The sequence below is a fragment of the Oncorhynchus mykiss genome, chromosome 5 (genome assembly GCF_057628025.1).
Source record: "Oncorhynchus mykiss isolate SJ-2025 chromosome 5, ASM5762802v1, whole genome shotgun sequence".
NCBI lineage: Eukaryota > Metazoa > Chordata > Actinopteri > Salmoniformes > Salmonidae > Oncorhynchus > Oncorhynchus mykiss.
This window is the reverse complement of record NC_143026.1, coordinates 88,465,328-88,492,840: the sequence shown is the minus strand read 5'-3', so window position 1 is coordinate 88,492,840 and position 27,513 is coordinate 88,465,328. Positions and strand designations below refer to the sequence as shown.

Here is a 27,513-nt window from a genome sequence, read left to right as displayed (position 1 = left end):
CAGACGGCATCCCCAGCCGCGCCCTCAGAGCATGCGCAGACCAGCTGGCCGGTGTGTTTACGGACATATTCAATCAATCCCTATACCAGTCTGCTGTTCCCAACATGCTTCAAGAGGGCCACCATTGTTCCTGTTCCCAAGAAAGCTAAGGTAACTGAGCTAAACGACTACCGCCCCGTAGCACTCACTTCCGTCATCATGAAGTGCTTTGAGAGACTAGTCAAGGACCATATCACCTCCACCCTACACCCTAGACCCACTCCAATTTGCTTACCACCCAAATAGGTCCACAGACGATGCAATCTCAACCACACTGCACACTGCCCTAACCCATCTGGACAAGAGGAATACCTATGTGAGAATGCTGTTCATCGACTACAGCTCGGCATTCAACACCATAGTACCCTCCAAGCTCGTCATCAAGCTCGAGACCCTGGGTCTCGACCCCGCCCTGTGCAACTGGGTACTGGACTTCCTGACGGGCCGCCCCCAGGTGGTGAGGGTAGGCAACAACATCTCCACCCCGCTGATCCTCAACACTGGGGCCCCACAAGGGTGCGTTCTGAGCCCTCTCCTGTACTCCCTGTTCACCCACGACTGCGTGGCCACGCACGCCTCCAACTCAATCATCAAGTTTGCGGACGACACAACAGTGGTAGGCTTGATTACCAACAATGACGAGACGGTCTACAGGGAGGAGGTGAGGGCCCTCGGAGTGTGGTGTCAGGAAAATAACCTCACACTCAACGTTAACAAAACTAAGAAGATGATTGTGGACTTCAGGAAACAGCAGAGGGAACACCCCCCTATCCACATCGATGGAACAGTAGTGGAGAGGGTAGCAAGTTTTAAGTTCCTCGGCATACACATCACAGACAAACTGAATTGGTCCACTCACACAGACAGCATTGTGAAGAAGGCGCAGCAGCGCCTCTTCAACCTCAGGAGGCTGAAGAAATTCGGTTTGTCACCAAAAACACTCAAACTTCTACAGATGCACAATCGAGAGCATCCTGGCGGGCTGTATCACCGCCTGGTACGGCAACTGCTCCGCCCACAACCGTAAGGCTCTCCAGAGGGTAGTGAGGTCTGCACAACGCATCACCGGGGGCAAACTACCTGCCCTCCAGGACACCTACACCACCCGATGTTACAGGAAGGCCATAAAGATCATCAAGGACAACAACCACCCGAGCCACTGCCTGTTCACCCCGCTATTATCCAGAAGGCGAGGTCAGTACAGGTGCATCAAAGCTGGGACCGAGAGACTGAAAAACAGCTTCTATCTCAAGGCCATCAGACTGTTAAACAGCCACCACTAACATTGAGTGGCTGCTGCCAACACACTGACACTGACTCAACTCCAGCCACTTTAATAATGGGAATTGATGGGAAATGTAAATATATCACTAGCCACTTTAAACAATGCTACCTTATATAATGTTACTTACCCTACATTATTCATCTCATATGCATACGTATATACTGTACTCTATATCATCGACTGCATCCTTATGTAATACATGTATCACTAGCCACTTTAACTATGCCACTTTGTTTACATACTCACCTCATGTATATACTGTACTCGATACCATCTACTGTATCCTGCCTATGCTGCTCTGTACCATCACTCATTCATATATCCTTATGTACATATTCTTTATCCCCTTACACTGTGTATAAGACAGTAGTTTTGGAATTGTTAGTTAGATTACTTGTTGGTTATTACTGCATTGTCGGAACTAGAAGCACAAGCATTTCGCTACACTCGCATTAACATCTGCTAACCATGTGTATGTGACAAATACAATTTGACAAAAAAAAAATTTTTATTATATATTTTTTAATTTTTTAGTAGCCATTAATTAATCGAACATTAAATTGAAAGTCCTAAACATTTTTACAAAGGTTGCATCGGTAGTAACCCTTGGTATAATAGCGCACTTGCGATGGCTGATGCAAACTCTGTATTTCAAAGCCATATCAGATACCTCGATTGCAAAGCATTGTGCTTTGAGCTCAATATTGAGAGCTGAGAAAACAAAATTATACCTACAGAAAGCTGAGACCCTCCTCTCTTGAACAGTAGTCGCTTCTAAAGTTGTGTTTTTTTATACAATTGCATATAGAAATGTTACCCAATCAGAACGCATTTTTCAGGGTGCACGAAGGGTAGAGAGAGTGTGAGGGACTCGCTCATTTGGTCTATAGCAGCCGGCCCAAGCAAAACAGGCTCGGGGGTTTCATTACAGGAATCATGAGGATAACGCACTTTCCTATTTGATCAAATCATGGTTTTATCAGCACAAAAATGGTGAATTGAGGTGACCAGGTAGAATTGTGCAGATTGCACCAGTGCAATCAATTAAACATTTTACTCCACAGCCAAGACAAAGGGTTGTAAAATGCGACTAAATGGTCTGGAGCCCTGCTACCCCTAAATATTGCTCTCCATATAGTATCATTCAGAATAGATTATTCTCTCATTGAAAGTAGAGGTCTAAACCACAGACGCGGAGGACTGACTGTACCCCAAAAGTACTGACAAACAGAACATAATGTATGCCAGAGGTCTGGTCTGTGGGGTGTCTCTTACCTTACTGCCGATGATGGAGCGGACCTCGTCGTCAGGGGACGTGGGTGTTCCGGAGATGTCCGGGTTACTGTTGCTAAGGCTACGGGAGCGGTTGAGGTTTAGGCTAGCTGGTCGCTGGGCGGACCTGGCCATGGTGGCATAGTGGACTGAACCACCCAGCCCTCCAGGACCTGAGACAAAAAACACACATGGAACAAAACAATGGAAGTCAGGAACGGAGGGTGAGGACACTTGCCGCTTCTGATAAACGCTATTTTCCTAAAGTCGCCTGACGTAGCCAATGGTCTTTATGACCTGGATGTAATGAATTTAACAGAAGTAAATGTACCTGGTGAGGGGAAGTTGGGGTCCATGTTGGGCAGTCTGAAGACGTAGTATATATAAGAGGAGAGCAGACCGTTTCTGCCGTGCATGTCCTGACTGGTGTCTAGGTACTTGTGGAGCCGATTCACTATGGATGCCATCACCTCGAACGAGGCCTGGCCCAGATTCACTATAAACACACAAAGACAGACAGGAACACACATACTTAGGACTAGACGGTACAGTACATCGTAGTAAGAGACAGTACAGTCAGTGGCAGCAATCCCTTGCCGTTTAGTAGTTTAGAATACGTAGTGGTAGGGTTACAAACACAGTTGAGGGGGTTACATTTCTTTCCTTTTAATGTTATTTTTTGGAATTAAATGGAGGGTTATATTACACAAGGCCTAAGTTGTACAGCTAAGCTTAGGTTACACTAGGCTTAGGTTACACTAGGCTTAGGTTACACTAGGCTTAGGTTAAAGGGGATAGTAAACCTATCTGTCCTGCGATGACGGGCGGCCGCACCACCAGCACCACCAGCTTGTCCAATAGGAGGTGGAGGAATCGGACGATGGGCTCCAGCTGGGAGGAGTTTAGTGCTGCGATGCTGGACTTTAGCTCCGCCTCCAGGTTATTCTCCATGATGCGCACGTCTCCAATCCGCACAGGGAACATGTGCTCGTCCAGGGCATGCACCAACGCAAAGAACTTATCCAGGTACTGGTCCTGGTGGAAGGAGGTAGGAGAGAGAGGGAGGGAGGGAGGGAGGGAGGGAGGGAGGGAGGGAGGGAGGGAGGGAGGGAGGGAGGGAGGGAGGGAAAGGAAGGGAGGAATGAAAGGACACAAAGAAAGCCAAGCTTCAATAGAAGGGAAATAAATGTGAGCTCCCACTACATAATGAAAGTGCTATAACTGTGTGCTCTGTGGTTCCAGCCCACGTATAGAGACTACAGTAGAGTTGAGCCCAGCTCAGTCTCATCCACATAGACCAAGTGATTTATGATCACATTAGCACCAGGCTAAGCTGCTGGGAAAACACTCACCCTCTTCAACCCAGTCCCCCCCCCCCCTACCCCCCCACCTTGGACAGCAAACAGAACAGAGAGATGGAGGGGGCTCTACTAAATAACACAAGTGAAGTTCAACCACTAATGAACTGAGGGACACATTACTCCTCCCACTCTGGGCTAGTCTGTCTGTCTCTGATGGTCTGATATCTAACACAGATACAGCGCACTGAATTGTTCAAATTAGTGGATTCGGCTTTTTCAGCCACACCCGTTGCGGACAGCTGCATACATTTGCGCATACAGCGAATCAATCTCCATAGAAAAACACTGGCAGTAGAATTGTCCGTACTGAAGAGCTCAGTGACTTTCAGCGCAGCACCGTCACAGGATGTCACCTTTCCAACAAGTCAGTTCAAATTTCTGCCCTGCTAGAGCTGCCCCGGTCAACTGTAAGTGCTGTTATTGTGATGTGGAAACGTCTAGGAGCAACAACAGCTCAGTCGCGAAGTGGTAGGTCACACAAGCACACAGAACAGGACCACCGAGTGCTGAAACACGTAGCACGTAAAAATCTGTCCTCGGTTGCAACACTCACTAGCGAGTTCCAAAACTGCTTCTGGAAGCAACGTCAGCACAATAACTGTTCATCGGGAGCTTCATGAAATGGGTTTCCATGGCCATGCAGCCGCACACAATCCTAAGATCACCATGCTCAATGCCAAGCGTCGGCTGGAGTGATGTAAAGCTCGCCACCATTGGACTCTGGAGCAGAGTAAACGCATTCTCTGGAGTGACGAATCACGCTTCACCATCTGGCAGCCCGATGGACGAATCTGGGTTTGGCAGATGCCAGGAGGACGATACCTGCCCGAATGCATAGTGCCAACTGTAAAGTTTGGTGGAGGAGGAATTGTTTTTCATGGTTCAGGCCCCTTAGTTCCAGTGAAGGGAAATCTTAACACTACACTGACATTCCAGACAATTCTGTGCTTCCAACTTTGTAACAATAGTTACTTTCCTGTTTCAGCATGACAATGCCCCATGCACAAAGTGAGGTCCATACAGAAATGGTTTGTCGAGATCGGTGTGGAAGAACTTGACTGGCCTGCACAAAGCCCTGACCTCAACCTCATCTAACACCTTTGGGATGAATTGGAATGCCGACTGCCAGCCAGACCTAATCGGCCTACATCAGTACCCAACCTGACTAAGCTCGTGACTGAACGGAAGCAAATTTCTGCAGCAATATTCCAACATCTAGTGGAATGCCTTCCTAGAAGAGTGGAGACTTATAGCAGCAAAGGGGGGACCCATGATGCCCATGATTTTGGAATGAGATGTTCGATGAGCAGGTGTCCATATACTTTTGTAGTGTATATAGGCCTATGCATAAACTCTAATATGCATATGGGTGATTTCAATTCATCCTCAGCTTAGAAAGAGCTTGGCTTTGAAACAACATCCACAATGACCATGTTTTCCACTCAGTTTCAACCTTTTTTTCAAATTGATCAGGAGGAAGAGAGTAAAAGGTATTAAAACCAGGATACTGTTTCAATGATGTCTGATGTTATTAGAGTGTTGATGGACAATATAGCCCCGAGTACCAGGCCATTAGCAAACTGATTATCGTTAGCGAGTTGGGTACTACTAACATGTCCCGAGTGCATAAGACGACATTACCGTCACATAGAATTTTACTGCAGTCATGACTGCCGGTGTGGTGTTGATACAGTCACCATAGCAGCCCTAGTTGTCATCGTACCACTTTTGACTTCGACACTGATAACAGGTTTAGTACCACCATACTCACCATACATCACCATATTAATAGAATGGTAAATCTATTGATAAACTGGGTAAATCAAGATGTAGTCTAGGTCTATTCACAATATTTTGTTGCTCCCTGCCTACAGACAGAAACTAAAACAAGAAACTCCCACACTCAGGTCTGTTCAACGCTGGTCCGACCAATCTGATTCCACGCTTCAAGACTGCTTCCATCACGCGGACTGGGATATGTTTCGTATTGCGTCCAACAACATTGACGAATACGCTGATTCGGTGAACGAGTTCATTAGACAGTGCATTGACGATGTCGTTCCCATAGCAACGATTAAAACATTCCCTAACCAGAAACCGTGGATTGATGGCAGCATTCGCGTGAAACTGAAAGCGCGAACCACTGCTTTTAACCAGGGAAAGGTGACCGGAAACATGACCGAATACAAACAGTGTAGCTATTCCCTCCGAAAGGCAATCAAACAAGCTAAGCGTCAGTATAGAGACAAAGTAGAGTCACAATTCAACGGCTCAGACACAAGAGGTATGTGGCAGGGTCTACAGTCAATCACGGATTACAAAAAGAAAACCAGCCCCGTCACGTACCAGGATGTCTTGCTCCCCGGCAGACTAATTAACTTTTTTTCCCGCTTTGAGGACAATACAGTGCCACTGACACGGCCCACAACCAAAACCTGCGGACTCTCCTTCACTGCAGCCTACGTGAGGAAAACATTTAAGCGTGTTAACCCTCGCAAGGCTGCAGGGCCAGACAGCATCCCCAGCCGCGTCCTCAGAGCATGCACAGACCAGCTGGCTGGTGTGTTTACGGACATATTCAATCAATCCTTATCCCAGTCTGCTGTTCCCACATGCTTCAAGAGGGCCACCATTGTCCCTGTTCCCAAGAAAGCTAAGGTAACTCACTATCGCCCCGTAGCACTCACTTCAGTCATCATGAAGTGCTTTGAGAGACTAGTCAAGGACCATATCACCTCCACCCTACCTGACACCCTAGACCCACTCCAATTTGCTTACCGCCCAAATAGGTCCACAGACGATGCAATCTCAACCACACTTCACACTGCCCTAACCCATCTGAACAAGAGGAATATCTATGTGAGAATGCTGTTCATCGCCTACTGCTCAGCATTTAACACCCTAGTACCCTCCAAACTCGTCATCAAGCTCGAGACCCTGGGTCTCAACCCCGCCCTGTGCAACTGGGTACTGGACTTCCTGACAGGTCGCCCCCAGGTGGTGAGGGTAGGTAACAACATCTCCACCCCACTGATCCACAACACTGGTGGATCAACCTCAGGAGGCTGAAGAAATTTGGCTTGTCACCAAAAACACTCACAAACTTCTACAGATGCACAATCGAGAGCATCCTGGCGGGCTGTATCACCGCCTGGTACGGCAACTGCTCCGCCCACAACTGTAAACCGTAAGGCTCTCCAGAGGGTAGTGAGGTCTGCACAACGCATCACCGGGGGCAACCTACCTGCCCTCCAGGACACCTAGACCACCCGATGTCACAGGAAGGCCATAAAGATCATCAAGGACAACAACCACCCGAGCCACTGCCTGTTCACCCCACTATCATCCAGAAGGCGAGGTCAGTACAGGTGCATCAAAGCAGGGACCGAGAGACTGAAAAACAGCTTCTATCTCAAGGCCATCAGACTGTTAAACAGCCACCACTAACATTGAGTGGCTGCTGCCAACACACTGACACTGACTCAACTCCAGCCACTTTAATAATGGGAATTGATGGAAATTTATGTAAAATATATCACTAGCCACTTAATATAATGTTTACATACCCTACATTACTCACCTCATATGGATATACTGTGCTCTATATCATCTACTGCATCTTTATGTAATACATGTATCACTAGCCACTTTAAACTATGCCACTTTGTTTACATACCCTACATTACTCATCTCATATGTATATACTGTACTCTATACCATCTACTGCATCTTGCCTATGCCGCTCTGTACCATCACTCATTCATATATCTTTATGTACATATTCTTTATCCCTTTACACTTGTGTGTATAAGAAAGTAGTTTTGGAATTGTTTATTAAAATCAAATCAAATTTTATTTGTCACATACACATGGTTAGCAGATGTTAATGCGAGTGTAGCGAAATGCTTGTGCTTCTAGTTCCGACAATGCAGTAATAACAAGTAATCTAACTAACAATTCCAAAACTACTGTCTTACTGCATTGTCGCAACTAGAAGCACAAGCATTTCGCATCTAACATCTTCTATGTGACAAATACATTTTATTTTATATTTATTTATTTGACCTTTATTTAACTAGGTAAGTCAGTTAAGAACAAATTCTTATTTACAATGGCGGCCTAGGAACAGTGGGTTAACTGTCTTGTTCAGGGGCAGAACGGCATATTTTTACGTTGTCATCTCGGGGACTTGATCTTGCAACCTTTCAGTTACTAGTCCAACGCTCTAACCACCAGGCTACCTGCCTCTAACCACCAGGCTACCTGCCTCTAACCACCAGGCTACCTGCCTCTAACCACCAGGCTACCTGCCTCTAACCACCAGGCTACCTGCCTCTAACCACCAGGCTACCTGCCTCTAACCACCAGGCTACCTGCCTCTAACCACCAGGCTACCTGCCTCTAACCACCAGGCTACCTGCCGCCCCAAATACATGTAAGTGCATATTCATTCAATAGGCCTGTTTTCATGCAATGAGCTTGTTTTGGCTGATTTCATGATGCTACAGATGAAAAACAATGTTTCCCTTCCATTTGGGACTCATTTTATTGCACTGGTCAATAACATTTGAATAGAAGAACACTCTTCTTTTATAAAAGTGTGCACCGTCTCTTTAAGCCCCATGATGTCATTCTCACACACAGTTAGCTTGAGGCTTGAGCAAATAAGGTCTTGACTGGGAGAGACGTGAGGTGGGGGAAGATGAAGTGAATGTAAAGTATTTGATGACAATTAACTTTGAAATCAGTTATATTTTTGCGTTATGGTTCGTATATCATCACAAACAAGGTACTAGGGAAGGAAACTAATGTTAGTTTCAGCTGTATAGTTTGTTTTGCTTACAGTAATGAACGGATTCAACATTTCCACATGACGTGTTGCATTATTCAAGTGTGTTAACTAACATGACGCAGTCCAGACTCCCAGTGGTTCCTCAGGACAGACTAGAGTCAGTATGAGAGAGGAGCTAACATGATACAGTCCAGACTCCCAGTGGTTCCTCAGGACAGACTAGAGTCAGTATGAGAGAGGAGCTAACATGATACAGTCCAGACTCCCAGTGGTTCCTCAGGACAGACTAGAGTCAGTATGAGAGAGGAGCTAACATGATACAGTCCAGACTCCCAGTGGTTCCTCAGGACAGACTAGAGTCAGTATGAGAGAGGAGCTAACATGACACAGTCCAGACTCCCAGTGGTTCCTCAGGACAGACTAGAGCTAGCCATGAGTACACGGAGCAGTCACTGAGCAGGGACATCAGCTGTGCTGATAGACTTGATCCTCTCTCAAATCAGTAAAGGACGTGAGACATTTGACAGAAGTCCCAAAAGTACCAACAATTCTAGGACCACACCGGGTTTTCATATTCTAGTATGGAACAAATAGAAATGTTTCGGTATGCCATGAAAAGTATGGTTGTGATGGGCTATACCTGCGTGTGGACGGTGGAAACAGATGTCACTTCAACGTTGAACACCCCTCTGTGGTTATCCACCCATTTCATCCCAGGGAGAGGAACATCAGGGGAGAGAACAGAGTAGGACTGGGGAGGTTTCTCTAGAGACACCGGCAGACAGAAGCTTCCTGTACGCAGGCGTCCATTCTGAAGCATGGGGATCCACTAAGGAAGGAGAGAAAAACAATAAAGGCATGTTAATGTTTATACACGTGTGCTCGTATGAGGTGCGTGTGCATGTTACGTTTGCTTGCACACACGCCTGTGTGTCATGCACGTGCACATGCAGATATAATTGTGCATAGTGTGCGCACGTGTGTGTGTGTGTCATGCACGTGCAGATATCATTGTGCATAGTGTGCGCACGTGTGTGTGTGTACATGCATGTGCATTTCCACGCGTGTCCACAGTGGTTACCGTGTATCCCACAGGGGTTTCCAGGGGGGTGTTCTGTTTCTGCTGGCAGCTGACATGGTAGAAGGTGAACAGGACATGGTGGTGGTCAGTCAGAGAGGCCGGCAGCTTGATCTTCACCTCATCATGGAAGTCCGGGGACCTGCATAGGAAACACAACAGGAATAACAGAGCCAGAGTTGAATGGTTGGTTTTAGGAATCAACAGCTGTTAAAGTGTCAGGGCTGCACAGTAATAAACATCTACAGAAGTATTGAGAACAGGCTCTAAATGACACGGTCGGCTAGGGCCGTACAGGAATGAGAACAGGCTCTAAATGACACGGTCGGCTAGGGCCGTACAGCAATGAGAAGAGGCTCTAAATGACACAGTCGGCTAGGGCCGAACAGCAATGAGAACAGGCACTAAATGACACGGTCGGCTAGGGCCGTACAGGAATGAGAACAGGCTCTAAATGACACGGTCGGCTAGGGCCGTACAGCAATGAGAACAGGCTCTAAATGACACGGTCGGCTAGGGCCGTACAGCAATGAGAACAGGCTCTAAATGACACGGTCGGCTAGGGCCGTACAGGAATGACAACAGGCTCTAAATGACACGGTCGGCTAGGGCCGAACAGCAATGAGAACAGGCTCTAAATGACACGGTCGGCTAGGGCCGTACAGGAATGAGAACAGGCTCTAAATGACACGGTCGGCTAGGGCCGTACAGCAATGAGAACAGGCTCTAAATGATATGGTTAGTTAGGGCCGTACAGCAATGAGAACAGGCTCTAAATGACACGGTCGGCTAGGGCCGTACAGCAATGAGAACAGGCTCTAAATGACACGGTCGGCTAGGGCCGTACAGCAATGAGAACAGGCTCTAAATGACATAGTTAGTTAGGGCCGTACAGGAATGAGAACAGGCTCTGAATGACATAGTTAGTTAGGGCCGTACAGGAATGAGAACAGGCTCTAAATGACACGGTCGGCTAGGGCCGTACAGCAATGAGAACAGGCTCTAAATGACACGGTCGGCTAGGGCCGTACAGCAATGAGAACAGGCTCTAAATGATATGGTTAGTTAGGGCCGTACTGCAATGAGAACAGGCTCTAAATGACACGGTCGGCTAGGGCCGTACAGCAATGAGAACAGGCTCTAAATGACACGGTCGGCTAGGGCCGTACAGCAATGAGAACAGGCTCTAAATGACACGGTCGGCTAGGGCCGTACAGCAATGAGAACAGGCTCTAAATGATATGGTTAGTTAGGGCCGTACAGCAATGAGAACAGGCTCTAAATGACACTGTCGGCTAGGGCCGTACAGCAATGAGAACAAGCTCTAAATGACACGGTCGGCTAGAGCCGTACAGGAATGAGAACAGGCTCTAAATGATATGGTTAGTTAGGGCCGTACAGGAATAAGATCAGGCTCTAAATTATATGGTTAGTTAGGGCCGTACAGCAATGAGAACAGGCTCTAAATGATATGGTTAGTTAGGGCCGTACAGGAATGAGAACAGGCTCTAAATGACACGGTCGGCTAGGGCCATACAGGAATGAGAACAGGCTCTAAATGACATAGTTAGTTAGGGCCGTACAGGAATGAGAACAGGCTCTAAATGACATAGTTAGTTAGGGCCGTACAGGAATGAGAACAGGCTCTAAATGACATAGTTAGTTAGGGCCGTACAGGAATGAGAACAGGCTCTAAATTACATAGTTAGTTAGGGCCGTACAGGAATGAGAACAGGCTCTAAATGACATAGTTAGTTAGGGCCGTACAGGAATGAGAACAGGCTCTAAATGACATAGTTAGTTAGGGCCGTACAGGAATGAGAACAGGCTCTAAATGATATGGTTAGTTAGGGCCGTACAGCAATGAGAACAGGCTCTAAATGACATAGTTAGTTAGGGCCGTACAGGAATGAGAACAGGCTCTAAATGATATGGTTAGTTAGGGCCGTACAGCAATGAGAACAGGCTCTAAATTATATGGTTAGTTAGGGCCGTACAGGAATGAGAACAGGCTCTAAATGACACGGTCGGCTAGGGCCGTACAGGAATGAGAACAGGCTCTAAATTATATGGTTAGTTAGGGCCGTACAGGAATGAGAACAGGCTCTAAATGACATAGTTAGGGCCGTACAGGAATGAGAACAGGCTCTAAATGACATAGTTAGTTAGGGCCGTACAGGAATGAGAACAGGCTCTAAATGATATGGTTAGTTAGGGCCGTACAGCAATGAGAACAGGCTCTAAATGATATGGTTAGTTAGGGCCGTACAGGAATGAGAACAGGCTCTAAATGACACGGTCGGCTAGGGCCGTACAGGAATGAGAACAGGCTCTAAATGATATGGTTAGTTAGGGCCGTACAGCAATGAGAACAGGCTCTAAATGATATGGTTAGTTAGGGCCGTACAGGAATGAGAACAGGCTCTAAATGACACGGTCGGCTAGGGCCATACAGGAATAAGAACAGGCTCTAAATGACACGGTCGGCTAGGGCCGTACAGCAATGAGAACAGGCTCTAAATGATATGGTTAGTTAGGGCCGTACAGCAATGAGAACAGGCTCTAAATGACACGGTCGGCTAGGGCCGTACAGCAATGAGAACAGGCTCTAAATGACACGGTCGGCTAGGGCCGTACAGGAATGAGAACAGGCTCTAAATGATATGGTTAGTTAGGGCCGTACAGGAATAAGAACAGGCTCTAAATGATATGGTTAGTTAGGGCCGTACAGCAATGAGAACAGGCTCTAAATGATATGGTTAGTTAGGGCCGTACAGGAATGAGAACAGGCTCTAAATGACACGGTCGGCTAGGGCCATACAGGAATGAGAACAGGCTCTAAATGATATGGTTAGTTAGGGCCGTACAGGAATGAGAACAGGCTCTAAATGACATAGTTAGTTAGGGCCGTACAGGAATGAGAACAGGCTCTATTTGACATAGTTAGTTAGGGCCGTACAGGAATGAGAACAGGCTCTAAATGACATAGTTAGTTAGGGCCGTACAGGAATGAGAACAGGCTCTAAATGACATAATTAGTTAGGGCCGTACAGGAATGAGAACAGGCTCTAAATGATATGGTTAGTTAGGGCCGTACAGCAATGAGAACAGGCTCTAAATGACATAGTTAGTTAGGGCCGTACAGGAATGAGAACAGGCTCTAAATGATATGGTTAGTTAGGGCCGTACAGGAATGAGAACAGGCTCTAAATGACACGGTCGGCTAGGGCCGTACAGCAATGAGAACAGGCTCTAAATGATATGGTTAGTTAGGGCCGTACAGGAATGAGAACAGGCTCTAAATTACATAGTTAGTTAGGGCCGTACAGGAATGAGAACAGGCTCTAAATGATATGGTTAGTTAGGGCCGTACAGCAATGAGAACAGGCTCTAAATGATATGGTTAGTTAGGGCCGTACAGGAATGAGAACAGGCTCTAAATGAAACGGTCGGCTAGGGCCGTACAGCAATGAGAACAGGCTCTAAATGACACGGTCGGCTAGGGCCGTACAGCAATGAGAACAGGCTCTAAATGACACGGTCGGCTAGGGCCGTACAGGAATGAGAACAGGCTCTAAATGATATGGTTAGTTAGGGCCGTACAGCAATGAGAACAGGCTCTAAATGATATGGTTAGTTAGGGCCGTACAGGAATGAGAACAGGCTCTAAATGATATGGTTAGTTAGGGCCGTACAGGAATGAGAACAGGCTCTAAATGACACGGTCGGCTAGGGCCGTACAGGAATGAGAACAGGCTCTAAATGACACGGTCGGCTAGGGCCGTACAGCAATGAGAACAGGCTCTAAATGACACGGTCGGCTAGGGCCGTACAGCAATGAGAACAGGCTCTAAATGACACGGTCGGCTAGGGCCGTACAGGAATGAGAACAGGCTCTAAATGACATAGTTAGTTAGGGCCGTACAGGAATGAGAACAGGCTCTAAATGACACGGTCGGCTAGGGCCGTACAGCAATGAGAACAGGCTCTAAATGACATAGTTAGTTAGGGCCGTATAGGAATGAGAACAGGCTCTAAATGACATAGTTAGCTAGGGCCGTACAGGAATGAGAACAGGCTCTAAATGACATAGTTAGTTAGGGCCGTACAGGAATGAGAACAGGCTCTAAATGACATAGTTAGTTAGGGCCGTACAGGAATGAGAACAGGCTGTAAATGACACGGTCGGCTCGGGCCGTACAGGAATGAGAACAGGCTCTAAATGACATAGTTAGTTAGGGCCGTACAGGAATGAGAACAGGCTCTAAATGACACGGTCGGCTAGGGCCGTACAGGAATGAGAACAGGCTCTAAATGACATAGTTAGCTAGGGCCATACAGGAATGAGAACAGGCTCTAAATGACATAGTTAGTTAGGGCCGTACAGGAATGAGAACAGGCTCTAAATGACATAGTTAGTTAGGGCCGTACAGGAATGAGAACAGGCTGTAAATGACACGGTCGGCTCGGGCCGTACAGGAATGAGAACAGGCTCTAAATGACATAGTTAGTTAGGGCCGTACAGGAATGAGAACAGGCTCTAAATGACACGGTCGGCTAGGGCCGTACAGGAATGAGAACAGGCTCTAAATGACACGGTCGGCTAGGGCCATACAGGAATGAGAACAGGCTCTAAATGACATAGTTAGTTAGGGCCGTACAGGAATGAGAACAGGCTCTAAATTACATAGTTAGTTAGGGCCGTACAGCAATGAGAACAGGCTCTAAATGATATGGTTAGTTAGGGCCGTACAGGAATGAGAACAGGCTCTAAATTACATAGTTAGTTAGGGCCGTACAGGAATGAGAACAGGCTCTAAATGATATGGTTAGTTAGGGCCGTACAGCAATGAGAACAGGCTCTAAATGATATGGTTAGTTAGGGCCGTACAGGAATGAGAACAGGCTCTAAATGAAACGGTCGGCTAGGGCCGTACAGCAATGAGAACAGGCTCTAAATGACACGGTCGGCTAGGGCCGTACAGCAATGAGAACAGGCTCTAAATGACACGGTCGGCTAGGGCCGTACAGGAATGAGAACAGGCTCTAAATGATATGGTTAGTTAGGGCCGTACAGCAATGAGAACAGGCTCTAAATGATATGGTTAGTTAGGGCCGTACAGGAATGAGAACAGGCTCTAAATGATATGGTTAGTTAGGGCCGTACAGGAATGAGAACAGGCTCTAAATGACACGGTCGGCTAGGGCCGTACAGGAATGAGAACAGGCTCTAAATGACACGGTCGGCTAGGGCCGTACAGCAATGAGAACAGGCTCTAAATGACACGGTCGGCTAGGGCCGTACAGCAATGAGAACAGGCTCTAAATGACACGGTCGGCTAGGGCCGTACAGGAATGAGAACAGGCTCTAAATGACATAGTTAGTTAGGGCCGTACAGGAATGAGAACAGGCTCTAAATGACACGGTCGGCTAGGGCCGTACAGCAATGAGAACAGGCTCTAAATGACATAGTTAGTTAGGGCCGTATAGGAATGAGAACAGGCTCTAAATGACATAGTTAGCTAGGGCCGTACAGGAATGAGAACAGGCTCTAAATGACATAGTTAGTTAGGGCCGTACAGGAATGAGAACAGGCTCTAAATGACATAGTTAGTTAGGGCCGTACAGGAATGAGAACAGGCTGTAAATGACACGGTCGGCTCGGGCCGTACAGGAATGAGAACAGGCTCTAAATGACATAGTTAGTTAGGGCCGTACAGGAATGAGAACAGGCTCTAAATGACACGGTCGGCTAGGGCCGTACAGGAATGAGAACAGGCTCTAAATGACATAGTTAGCTAGGGCCATACAGGAATGAGAACAGGCTCTAAATGACATAGTTAGTTAGGGCCGTACAGGAATGAGAACAGGCTCTAAATGACATAGTTAGTTAGGGCCGTACAGGAATGAGAACAGGCTGTAAATGACACGGTCGGCTCGGGCCGTACAGGAATGAGAACAGGCTCTAAATGACATAGTTAGTTAGGGCCGTACAGGAATGAGAACAGGCTCTAAATGACACGGTCGGCTAGGGCCGTACAGGAATGAGAACAGGCTCTAAATGACACGGTCGGCTAGGGCCATACAGGAATGAGAACAGGCTCTAAATGACATAGTTAGTTAGGGCCGTACAGGAATGAGAACAGGCTCTAAATTACATAGTTAGTTAGGGCCGTACAGCAATGAGAACAGGCTCTAAATGACATAGTTAGTTAGGGCCGTACAGGAATGAGAACAGGCTCTAAATGACATAGTTAGTTAGGGCCGTACAGCAATGAGAACAGGCTCTAAATGACATAGTTAGTTAGGGCCGTACAGCAATGAGAACAGGCTCTAAATGATATGGTTAGTTAGGGCCGTACAGCAATGAGAACAGGCTCTAAATGATATGGTTAGCTAGGGCCGTACAGGAATGAGAACAGGCTCTAAATGACACGGTCGGCTAGGGCCATACAGGAATGAGAACAGGCTCTAAATGATATGGTTAGTTAGGGCCGTACAGCAATGAGAACAGGCTCTAAATGACACGGTCGGCTAGGGCCGTACAGGAATGAGAACAGGCTCTAAATGACATAGTTAGGGCCGTACAGGAATGAGAACAGGCTCTAAATGATATGGTTAGTTAGGGCCGTACAGGAATGAGAACAGGCTCTAAATGACACGGTCGGCTAGGGCCGTACAGGAATGAGAACAGGCTCTAAATGACATAGTTAGTTAGGGCCGTACAGGAATGAGAACAGGCTCTAAATGACACGGTCGTCTAGGGCCGTACAGCAATGAGAACAGGCTCTAAATGACACGGTCGGCTAGGGCCGTACAGCAATGAGAACAGGCTCTAAATGACGTAGTTAGTTAGGGCCGTACAGCAATGAGAACAGGCTCTAAATGACATAGTTAGTTAGGGCCGTACAGCAATGAGAACAGGCTCTAAATGACATAGTTAGTTAGGGCCGTACAGCAATGAGAACAGGCTCTAAATGACATAGTTAGTTAGGGCCGTACAAGAATGAGAACAGGCTCTAAATGACACGGTCGGCTAGGGCCGTACAGGAATGAGAACAGGCTCTAAATTATATGGTTAGTTAGGGCCGTACAGGAATGAGAACAGGCTCTAAATGACATAGTTAGGGCCGTACAGGAATGAGAACAGGCTCTAAATGACATAGTTAGTTAGGGCCGTACAGGAATGAGAACAGGCTCTAAATGATATGGTTAGTTAGGGCCGTACAGCAATGAGAACAGGCTCTAAATGATATGGTTAGTTAGGGCCGTACAGGAATGAGAACAGGCTCTAAATGACACGGTCGGCTAGGGCCGTACAGGAATGAGAACAGGCTCTAAATGATATGGTTAGTTAGGGCCGTACAGCAATGAGAACAGGCTCTAAATGATATGGTTAGTTAGGGCCGTACAGGAATGAGAACAGGCTCTAAATGACACGGTCGGCTAGGGCCATACAGGAATAAGAACAGGCTCTAAATGACACGGTCGGCTAGGGCCGTACAGCAATGAGAACAGGCTCTAAATGATATGGTTAGTTAGGGCCGTACAGCAATGAGAACAGGCTCTAAATGACACGGTCGGCTAGGGCCGTACAGCAATGAGAACAGGCTCTAAATGACACGGTCGGCTAGGGCCGTACAGGAATGAGAACAGGCTCTAAATGATATGGTTAGTTAGGGCCGTACAGGAATAAGAACAGGCTCTAAATGATATGGTTAGTTAGGGCCGTACAGCAATGAGAACAGGCTCTAAATGATATGGTTAGTTAGGGCCGTACAGGAATGAGAACAGGCTCTAAATGACACGGTCGGCTAGGGCCATACAGGAATGAGAACAGGCTCTAAATGATATGGTTAGTTAGGGCCGTACAGGAATGAGAACAGGCTCTAAATGACATAGTTAGTTAGGGCCGTACAGGAATGAGAACAGGCTCTATTTGACATAGTTAGTTAGGGCCGTACAGGAATGAGAACAGGCTCTAAATGACATAGTTAGTTAGGGCCGTACAGGAATGAGAACAGGCTCTAAATGACATAATTAGTTAGAGCCGTACAGGAATGAGAACAGGCTCTAAATGATATGGTTAGTTAGGGCCGTACAGCAATGAGAACAGGCTCTAAATGACATAGTTAGTTAGGGCCGTACAGGAATGAGAACAGGCTCTAAATGATATGGTTAGTTAGGGCCGTACAGGAATGAGAACAGGCTCTAAATGACACGGTCGGCTAGGGCCGTACAGCAATGAGAACAGGCTCTAAATGATATGGTTAGTTAGGGCCGTACAGGAATGAGAACAGGCTCTAAATTACATAGTTAGTTAGGGCCGTACAGGAATGAGAACAGGCTCTAAATGATATGGTTAGTTAGGGCCGTACAGCAATGAGAACAGGCTCTAAATGATATGGTTAGTTAGGGCCGTACAGGAATGAGAACAGGCTCTAAATGAAACGGTCGGCTAGGGCCGTACAGCAATGAGAACAGGCTCTAAATGACACGGTCGGCTAGGGCCGTACAGCAATGAGAACAGGCTCTAAATGACACGGTCGGCTAGGGCCGTACAGGAATGAGAACAGGCTCTAAATGATATGGTTAGTTAGGGCCGTACAGCAATGAGAACAGGCTCTAAATGATATGGTTAGTTAGGGCCGTACAGGAATGAGAACAGGCTCTAAATGATATGGTTAGTTAGGGCCGTACAGGAATGAGAACAGGCTCTAAATGACACGGTCGGCTAGGGCCGTACAGGAATGAGAACAGGCTCTAAATGACACGGTCGGCTAGGGCCGTACAGCAATGAGAACAGGCTCTAAATGACACGGTCGGCTAGGGCCGTACAGCAATGAGAACAGGCTCTAAATGACACGGTCGGCTAGGGCCGTACAGGAATGAGAACAGGCTCTAAATGACATAGTTAGTTAGGGCCGTACAGGAATGAGAACAGGCTCTAAATGACACGGTCGGCTAGGGCCGTACAGCAATGAGAACAGGCTCTAAATGACATAGTTAGTTAGGGCCGTATAGGAATGAGAACAGGCTCTAAATGACATAGTTAGCTAGGGCCGTACAGGAATGAGAACAGGCTCTAAATGACATAGTTAGTTAGGGCCGTACAGGAATGAGAACAGGCTCTAAATGACATAGTTAGTTAGGGCCGTACAGGAATGAGAACAGGCTGTAAATGACACGGTCGGCTCGGGCCGTACAGGAATGAGAACAGGCTCTAAATGACATAGTTAGTTAGGGCCGTACAGGAATGAGAACAGGCTCTAAATGACACGGTCGGCTAGGGCCGTACAGGAATGAGAACAGGCTCTAAATGACATAGTTAGCTAGGGCCATACAGGAATGAGAACAGGCTCTAAATGACATAGTTAGTTAGGGCCGTACAGGAATGAGAACAGGCTCTAAATGACATAGTTAGTTAGGGCCGTACAGGAATGAGAACAGGCTGTAAATGACACGGTCGGCTCGGGCCGTACAGGAATGAGAACAGGCTCTAAATGACATAGTTAGTTAGGGCCGTACAGGAATGAGAACAGGCTCTAAATGACACGGTCGGCTAGGGCCGTACAGGAATGAGAACAGGCTCTAAATGACACGGTCGGCTAGGGCCATACAGGAATGAGAACAGGCTCTAAATGACATAGTTAGTTAGGGCCGTACAGGAATGAGAACAGGCTCTAAATTACATAGTTAGTTAGGGCCGTACAGCAATGAGAACAGGCTCTAAATGACATAGTTAGTTAGGGCCGTACAGCAATGAGAACAGGCTCTAAATGATATGGTTAGTTAGGGCCGTACAGCAATGAGAACAGGCTCTAAATGATATGGTTAGCTAGGGCCGTACAGGAATGAGAACAGGCTCTAAATGACACGGTCGGCTAGGGCCATACAGGAATGAGAACAGGCTCTAAATGATATGGTTAGTTAGGGCCGTACAGCAATGAGAACAGGCTCTAAATGACACGGTCGGCTAGGGCCGTACAGGAATGAGAACAGGCTCTAAATGACATAGTTAGGGCCGTACAGGAATGAGAACAGGCTCTAAATGATATGGTTAGTTAGGGCCGTACAGGAATGAGAACAGGCTCTAAATGACACGGTCGGCTAGGGCCGTACAGGAATGAGAACAGGCTCTAAATGACATAGTTAGTTAGGGCCGTACAGGAATGAGAACAGGCTCTAAATGACACGGTCGTCTAGGGCCGTACAGCAATGAGAACAGGCTCTAAATGACACGGTCGGCTAGGGCCGTACAGCAATGAGAACAGGCTCTAAATGACGTAGTTAGTTAGGGCCGTACAGCAATGAGAACAGGCTCTAAATGACATAGTTAGTTAGGGCCGTACAGCAATGAGAACAGGCTCTAAATGACATAGTTAGTTAGGGCCGTACAGCAATGAGAACAGGCTCTAAATGACATAGTTAGTTAGGGCCGTACAAGAATGAGAACAGGCTCTAAATGACATAGTTAGTTAGGGCCGTACAGCAATGAGAACAGGCTCTAAATGACATAGTTAGTTAGGGCCGTACAGCAATGAGAACAGGCTCTAAATGACATAGTTAGTTAGGGCAGTACAGCAATGAGAACAGGCTCTAAATGACATAGTTAGTTAGGGCCGTACAGGAATGAGAACAGGCTCTAAATGACATAGTTAGTTAGGGCCGTACAGCAATGAGAACAGGCTCTAAATGACATAGTTAGTTAGGGCCGTACAGCAATGAGAACAGGCTCTAAATGACATAGTTAGTTAGGGCCGTACAGGAATGAGAACAGGCCCTAAATGACATAGTTAGTTAGGGCCGTACAGGAATGAGAACAGGCTCTAAATGACACGGTTATTTAGGACAGAGGTTTATAGGAATAAACATCCTAATAGTCCAAAGAAAGAAGCAGCAAGCCTTTTCTCACGGAGAAGACAAAATAGTTTGTTTGTTTGTGGATGAAGGGTATGAACCTCCTTCAGAATGAAGGAGCAGGACTGGAGCAGCAGTAACCTTGTCCCCAATGGGAAAGATAACAGTATTGGCTGGCCGCTGGGATTGTAGCTAAACATCCAAAGAGCAAAAGGTGGCTCCTTACCAAATATGTGATGCTTAACAAAGCCTCAGACCATAGGAGACATGAACAGCGTGTGATAGAGCAGCTAAGACATCATCTCACTCTATACCAGTTCATCTGCTTGTAAGAAAGGCCCTAAGCAGACTTCATACACAATAAAAGCTGAGTCTAAGAGCCTCACCTGGTATGATACACCACGGCAGTGTATGCCTCTCTGGTGTAGTCTCCACAGCTGGACTTCCCAAAAATCACCTGCGGGAGAGAGTGAAGAAACAGATGGAGTACAGGGAACAGGGTTTGTATTAGAGGGGATCAGAGGAAACACGAGAGAGAGAGACAGAGAGAGAGAGTGGAGAGACAGAGAGAGAGTGGAGAGACAGATGGAGTACAGTGAACAGGGTTTGTATTAGAGGGGATCAGAGGAAACACGAGAGAGAGAGACAGAGAGAGAGAGTGGAGAGAGAGAGAGAGAGTGGAGAGACAGATGGAGTACAGTGAACAGGGTTTGTATTAGAGGGGATCAGAGGAAACACGAGAGAGAGAGAGACAGAGAGAGAGAGTGGAGAGACAGATGGAGTACAGTGAACAGGGTTTGTATTAGAGGGGATCAGAGGAAACACGAGAGAGAGAGACAGAGAGAGAGAGTGGAGAGACAGAGAGAGAGAGTGGAGAGACAGATGGAGTACAGTGAACAGGGTTTGTATTAGAGGGGATCAGAGGAAACACGAGAGAGAGAGACAGAGAGAGAGAGTGGAGAGACAGAGAGAGAGAGTGGAGAGACAGAGAGAGAGAGTGGAGAGACAGATGGAGTACAGGGAACAGGGTTTGTATTAGAGGGGATCAGAGGAAACACGAGAGAGAGAGACAGAGAGAGAGAGTGGAGAGACAGAGAGAGAGAATGGAGAGACAGATGGAGTACAGTGAACAGGGTTTGTATTAGAGGGGATCAGAGGAAACACAAGAGAGAGACAGAGAGAGAGAGTGGAGAGACAGAGAGAGAGAGTGGAGAGACAGATGGAGTACAGGGAACAGGGTTTGTATTAGAGGGGATCAGAGGAAACACGAGAGAGAGAGACAGAGAGAGAGAGTGGAGAGACAGAGAGAGAGAGTGGAGAGACAGATGGAGTACAGTGAACAGGGTTTGTATTAGAGGGGATCAGAGGAAACACGAGAGAGAGAGACAGAGAGAGAGAGTGGAGAGACAGAGAGAGAGTGGAGAGACAGATGGAGTACAGTGAACAGGGTTTGTATTAGAGGGGATCAGAGGAAACACAAGAGAGAGAGACAGAGAGAGAGAGTGGAGAGACAGAGAGAGAGAGTGGAGAGACAGATGGAGTACAGTGAACAGGGTTTGTATTAGAGGGGATCAGAGGAAACACGAGAGAGAGAGACAGAGAGAGAGAGTGGAGAGACAGAGAGAGAGAGTGGAGAGACAGATGGAGTACAGTGAACAGGGTTTGTATTAGAGGGGATCAGAGGAAACACGAGAGAGAGAGACAGAGAGAGAGAGTGGAGAGGCAGAGAGAGAGTGGAGAGACAGATGGAGTACAGGGAACAGGGTTTGTATTAGAGGGGATCAGAGGAAACACGAGAGAGAGAGACAGAGAGAGAGAGTGGAGAGACAGATGGAGTACAGGGAACAGGGTTTGTATTAGAGGGGATCAGAGGAAACACGAGAGAGAGACAGAGAGAGAGAGTGGAGAGACAGAGAGAGAGAGTGGAGAGACAGATGGAGTATAGTGAACAGGGTTTGTATTAGAGGGGATCAGAGGAAACACGAGAGAGAGAGACAGAGAGAGAGAGTGGAGAGACAGAGAGAGAGAGTGGAGAGACAGATGGAGTACAGTGAACAGGGTTTGTATTAGAGGGGATCAGAGGAAACACGAGAGAGAGAGACAGAGAGAGAGAGTGGAGAGACAGAGAGAGAGAGTGGAGAGACAGATGGAGTACAGTGAACAGGGTTTGTATTAGAGGGGATCAGAGGAAACACGAGAGAGAGAGACAGAGAGAGAGAGTGGAGAGACAGAGAGAGAGAGTGGAGAGACAGATGGAGTACAGTGAACAGGGTTTGTATTAGAGGGGATCAGAGGAAACACGAGAGAGAGAGACAGAGAGAGAGAGTGGAGAGACAGAGAGAGAGTGGAGAGACAGATGGAGTACAGTGAACAGGGTTTGTATTAGAGGGGATCAGAGGAAACACGAGAGAGAGAGACAGAGAGAGAGAGTGGAGAGACAGAGAGAGAGAGTGGAGAGACAGATGGAGTACAGTGAACAGGGTTTGTATTAGAGGGGATCAGAGGAAACACGAGAGAGAGAGACAGAGAGAGAGAGTGGAGAGACAGAGAGAGAGAGTGGAGAGACAGATGGAGTACAGTGAACAGGGTTTGTATTAGAGGGGATCAGAGGAAACACGAGAGAGAGAGACAGAGAGAGAGAGTGGAGAGACAGAGAGAGAGAGTGGAGAGACAGATGGAGTACAGTGAACAGGGTTTGTATTAGAGGGGATCAGAGGAAACACGAGAGAGAGAGACAGAGAGAGAGAGTGGAGAGACAGAGAGAGAGAGTGGAGAGACAGATGGAGTACAGTGAACAGGGTTTGTATTAGAGGGGATCAGAGGAAACACGAGAGAGAGAGAGAGAGAGAGAGTGGAGAGACAGAGAGAGAGAGTGGAGAGACAGATGGAGTACAGTGAACAGGGTTTGTATTAGAGGGGATCAGAGGAAACACGAGAGAGAGAGACAGAGAGAGAGAGTGGAGAGAGAGAGAGAGTGGAGAGACAGATGGAGTACAGTGAACAGGGTTTGTATTAGAGGGGATCAGAGGAAACACGAGAGAGAGAGAGACAGAGAGAGAGAGTGGAGAGACAGAGAGAGAGAGTGGAGAGACAGATGGAGTACAGTGAACAGGGTTTGTATTAGAGGGGATCAGAGGAAACACGAGAGAGAGAGACAGAGAGAGAGAGTGGAGAGACAGAGAGAGAGAGTGGAGAGACAGATGGAGTACAGGGAACAGGGTTTGTATTAGAGGGGATCAGAGGAAACACGAGAGAGAGAGACAGAGAGAGAGAGTGGAGAGACAGAGAGAGAGAGTGGAGAGACAGATGGAGTACAGTGAACAGGGTTTGTATTAGAGGGGATCAGAGGAAACACGAGAGAGAGAGACAGAGAGAGAGAGTGGAGAGACAGAGAGAGAGAGTGGAGAGACAGATGGAGTACAGTGAACAGGGTTTGTATTAGAGGGGATCAGAGGAAATGAGGCAGCTTGCAGTGGATAGTAGACAGACTTCTGTTTGTCTACAGGTGTTAAAAGAATGTGTACAATACTTTAGTAACAGAACTCAAATACTTGAACACCATTCATTATGCTTAACAATCCATTTCCAAGAATTCAGTCTAGGATTGTGCAGCAGTACCTGGTAAGTACTAAAATACCCTAATAACTTAAGAAGCAGCATTCTCTGAAAACTGTGTCAGCACTCACAGAGAGCCTACATGTGTACAATACATCACTGCATACCTGCATAGCGTTGTTGGGGTCCTCCCCGTTCATAAACTGTACTTTCACTGTGATGTTCCGGGCGGAGCCTTGACGGTTGGCGAAGTTCAGGCTGTGTGGGTTCACATACAGTAGGTTTCTGGAACACACACACACACACACACACACTTTGAAACCAAACAGAAAAACATGAGCTCAACCGACATAGCAGCAACTTTGACAGGTCATTGAGAGAATTTCACAACCTTTTCCCCTCAGGACATTACATACATACCTCATATAACGTAAGGTGGAGGGGGGATGCTATGGTAAGCTGTACATGTTCAATAAAGTCACTGTTCAAAATCAGAGGTATAGTGTTCATCACTAACTTGGTGTCACGAACCGGCTCAAAGCCCGTAACAAAGGGAGACAACGTGGAGATAAGGAGTAACAAAATATATATTTATTAACTAAAGCAACTAAGGAAAATATACAATGGTGTGTGTAATCAGTAGTGTAAGTGAGTGTTTTGCATGCATGAATGTGATAATGCAGGGTGTTGAAAGGTGCCAAAGCAAACAAACAAAAAGCCACCAAGAACCACAACACAATCTACAAAGGTGTCTGCATGGAGAGTCTTCTCCATGAATGTGGAAGAGGTCTATTTATCCTGGGAGACACCTGGCCCAGGTGTTTCCCATGAAGCTGACGACCCTCCCAACTCCGCCCACCGGCATCCTAATAAGGAAACAAGAACAAAGACAGAATACGGCAGACAGAGTGGGAGGGTCGTCACATTCCCCCCCATAAAACTGGGGACCAACAAGGACCCCGGAACAACATACCTGCCCCTGCAGTCCCAAATTGACACAGCCTCCTGCAGTCCCAAATTGACACAGCCTCCTGCAACCTCCTGCAGTCCCAAATTGACACAGCCTCTTGCGTCCCAAATTGACACAGCCTCCTGCGTCCCAAATTGATGAGGGGTTATGTGTTCACACCTCCACCTGCCCCAGCCAACCTCCTCCTCCCCAGACCTCAGCAACCTTTGCGCATAGGAAGCCATATTTAAGAGGAAACAAGAACACAAGACCAGGAGGGAACAGACAGGAAAGATAGAACATGACAACCCCAACCAATGGTCAGTCACGTAAACATTCAGGAACATGGCACAAAAGACCACAACAGCTACAAACTCCAACGAAAAGAACATCAGGGTCCTTCTTAATTTTTACAACTCCCAACGATTCATAGTCACTTCCAACGATTCATAGTCACTTCCAACGATTCATAGTCACTTCCAACTAAACAGAATTTCACTAATTTCAATAATTTAACCTTGTAGTGTTCAGCGATCTTCAACAGCTGTTCTTTAGTACCTAATTCTAACAGTTCCTCTGATGAAAGCGAATGAACTTGTCTACATGAGACACCATAGTCATAAGTAAATAATCTTGCTCAACCCCTCTGCTGAGCACATCAGACCACAACCAGAGAAATGACAATCACCCTGAGCACCACAGAAGAGAGATGAGATATGGAGCTTCCCCAAAACCTACAATAACTCAACCCTAGTCTTCGTGCAGATTTGCGGTGGGTATTTACGCACTGTAGCCCGCTGGCAAGGAAATAGAACTCCCCAGCATGCTGGCAAATTCCACCAAGCCACGGATGTGCCCCCGAGACAACTGCTCAGTCCACAGACGCTACACAAAAATAACAAACATTTAACCATGCCCAACATGTCCAAAAATGAAACACGTCGTTAAGCCTATCAGGGGGAAAAGGCTATAGCTCCAGGTAGCAAGTTCCACTACCCTGCACAAATCTCCTACCGAGGTACACAGCCGATTTACTCACCTCCTCAGATTGACTTCCCAACAGAAAGTAGAACAAACGTTTCCAGGCTAGGCAGGGCCTGGAAACTAACCATTCTCTCTCTCCAACGCAGCACACAAACCAAACAACAAAAGGCAACCAATACTGGGCCTATCACACTCAAACACAATATGCAAACCAAACGCGTACCTCCACGGTCTCCCAAACCAATAGTTCAAAGATCCCGGATGAGCTCACACTTGTCACGAACCGGCTCAAAGCCCGTAACAAAGGGAGACAACGTGGAGATAAGGAGTAACAAAATATATTTTTATTAACTAAAGCAACTAAGGAAAATATACAATGGTGTGTGTAATCAGTAGTGTAAGTGAGTGTTTTCCATGCATGAATGTGATAATGCAGGGTGTTGAAAGGTGCCAAAGCAAACAAACAAAAAGCCACCAAGAACCACAACACAATCTACAAAGGTGTCTGCATGGAGAGAGTCTCTGACATGAATGTGGAAGAGGTCTATTTATCCTGGATTACAAAATATTGTAATCAGACTACAGATACTTTTGAAAAACTAGGATTGCAGAAAAAGATTAGACAACTTTCTGTTTTATCAATGACATTTAAATCAGCAAAGAAAAAAGGTGCAAGTTTAAAGTTTGTTCTTTTCCCAAATCCATTAAACACACCTGTGGTCAGACTCGCTCAGGCTGAACAAACTTTAAACTTGCCCGGTGTCTCCCAGGATAAATAGACCTCTTCCACATTCATGTCAGAGACTCTCTCCATGCAGACACCTTTGTAGATTGTGTTGTGGTTCTTGGTGTCTTTTTGTTTGTTTGCTTTGGCACCTTTCAACACCCTGCATTATCACATTCATGCATGCAAAACACTCACTTACACTACTGATTACACACACCATTGTATATTTTCCTTAGTTGCTTTAGTTAATAAATATATATTTTGTTACTCCTTATCTCCACGTTGTCTCCCTTTGTTACGGCCTTTGAGCCGGTTCGTGACACTTGGACAAGACTAAACAACCGATGAAAGATGTCATTTGCATAGATATTTTCCAGCAAAGAAAAGAGTCCCTAGTCCCTCTTGGATAATATTGAGATAACCCAAAGGTCCAACATCAGCTGGGCTTCAGTCAACGAGCTGGACACACACGGTGAAGGGTTTCCAGTGTGACGGCCACAGGAAGTCAGAGAGAGCCGCAACACAGCGGCCTGACCACAGTGACGTAGATCCCTCCACGTGGGAGGGTCACTAAGGACCACAGCTGTGACGGCAGTCAAACCATGAGAAT

The 27,513-nt window shown here is 46.8% G+C and overlaps 1 protein-coding gene across 42 annotated transcripts in view; it reads right to left on the bottom strand.

Annotated features, from left to right (window-relative positions):
• Positions 1–27,513, bottom strand: part of dock7 (dedicator of cytokinesis 7) — a 93,931-nt gene that overhangs the window by 29,915 nt on the left and 36,503 nt on the right. For all 42 annotated transcript variants that reach the window (XM_036978637.2, XM_036978634.2, XM_090236217.1 and 39 more), the window contains exons 15-21: positions 24,411–24,528; positions 21,075–21,145; positions 9,831–9,969; positions 9,390–9,578; positions 3,400–3,631; positions 2,928–3,092; positions 2,600–2,769 (exon numbers count right to left, since the gene is read on the bottom strand). In XM_036978637.2, coding sequence (XP_036834532.1) covers positions 2,600–2,769; positions 2,928–3,092; positions 3,400–3,631; positions 9,390–9,578; positions 9,831–9,969; positions 21,075–21,145; positions 24,411–24,528 — 1,084 coding nt within the window. The remainder of the gene's footprint in view (positions 1–2,599; positions 2,770–2,927; positions 3,093–3,399; positions 3,632–9,389; positions 9,579–9,830; positions 9,970–21,074; positions 21,146–24,410; positions 24,529–27,513) is intronic.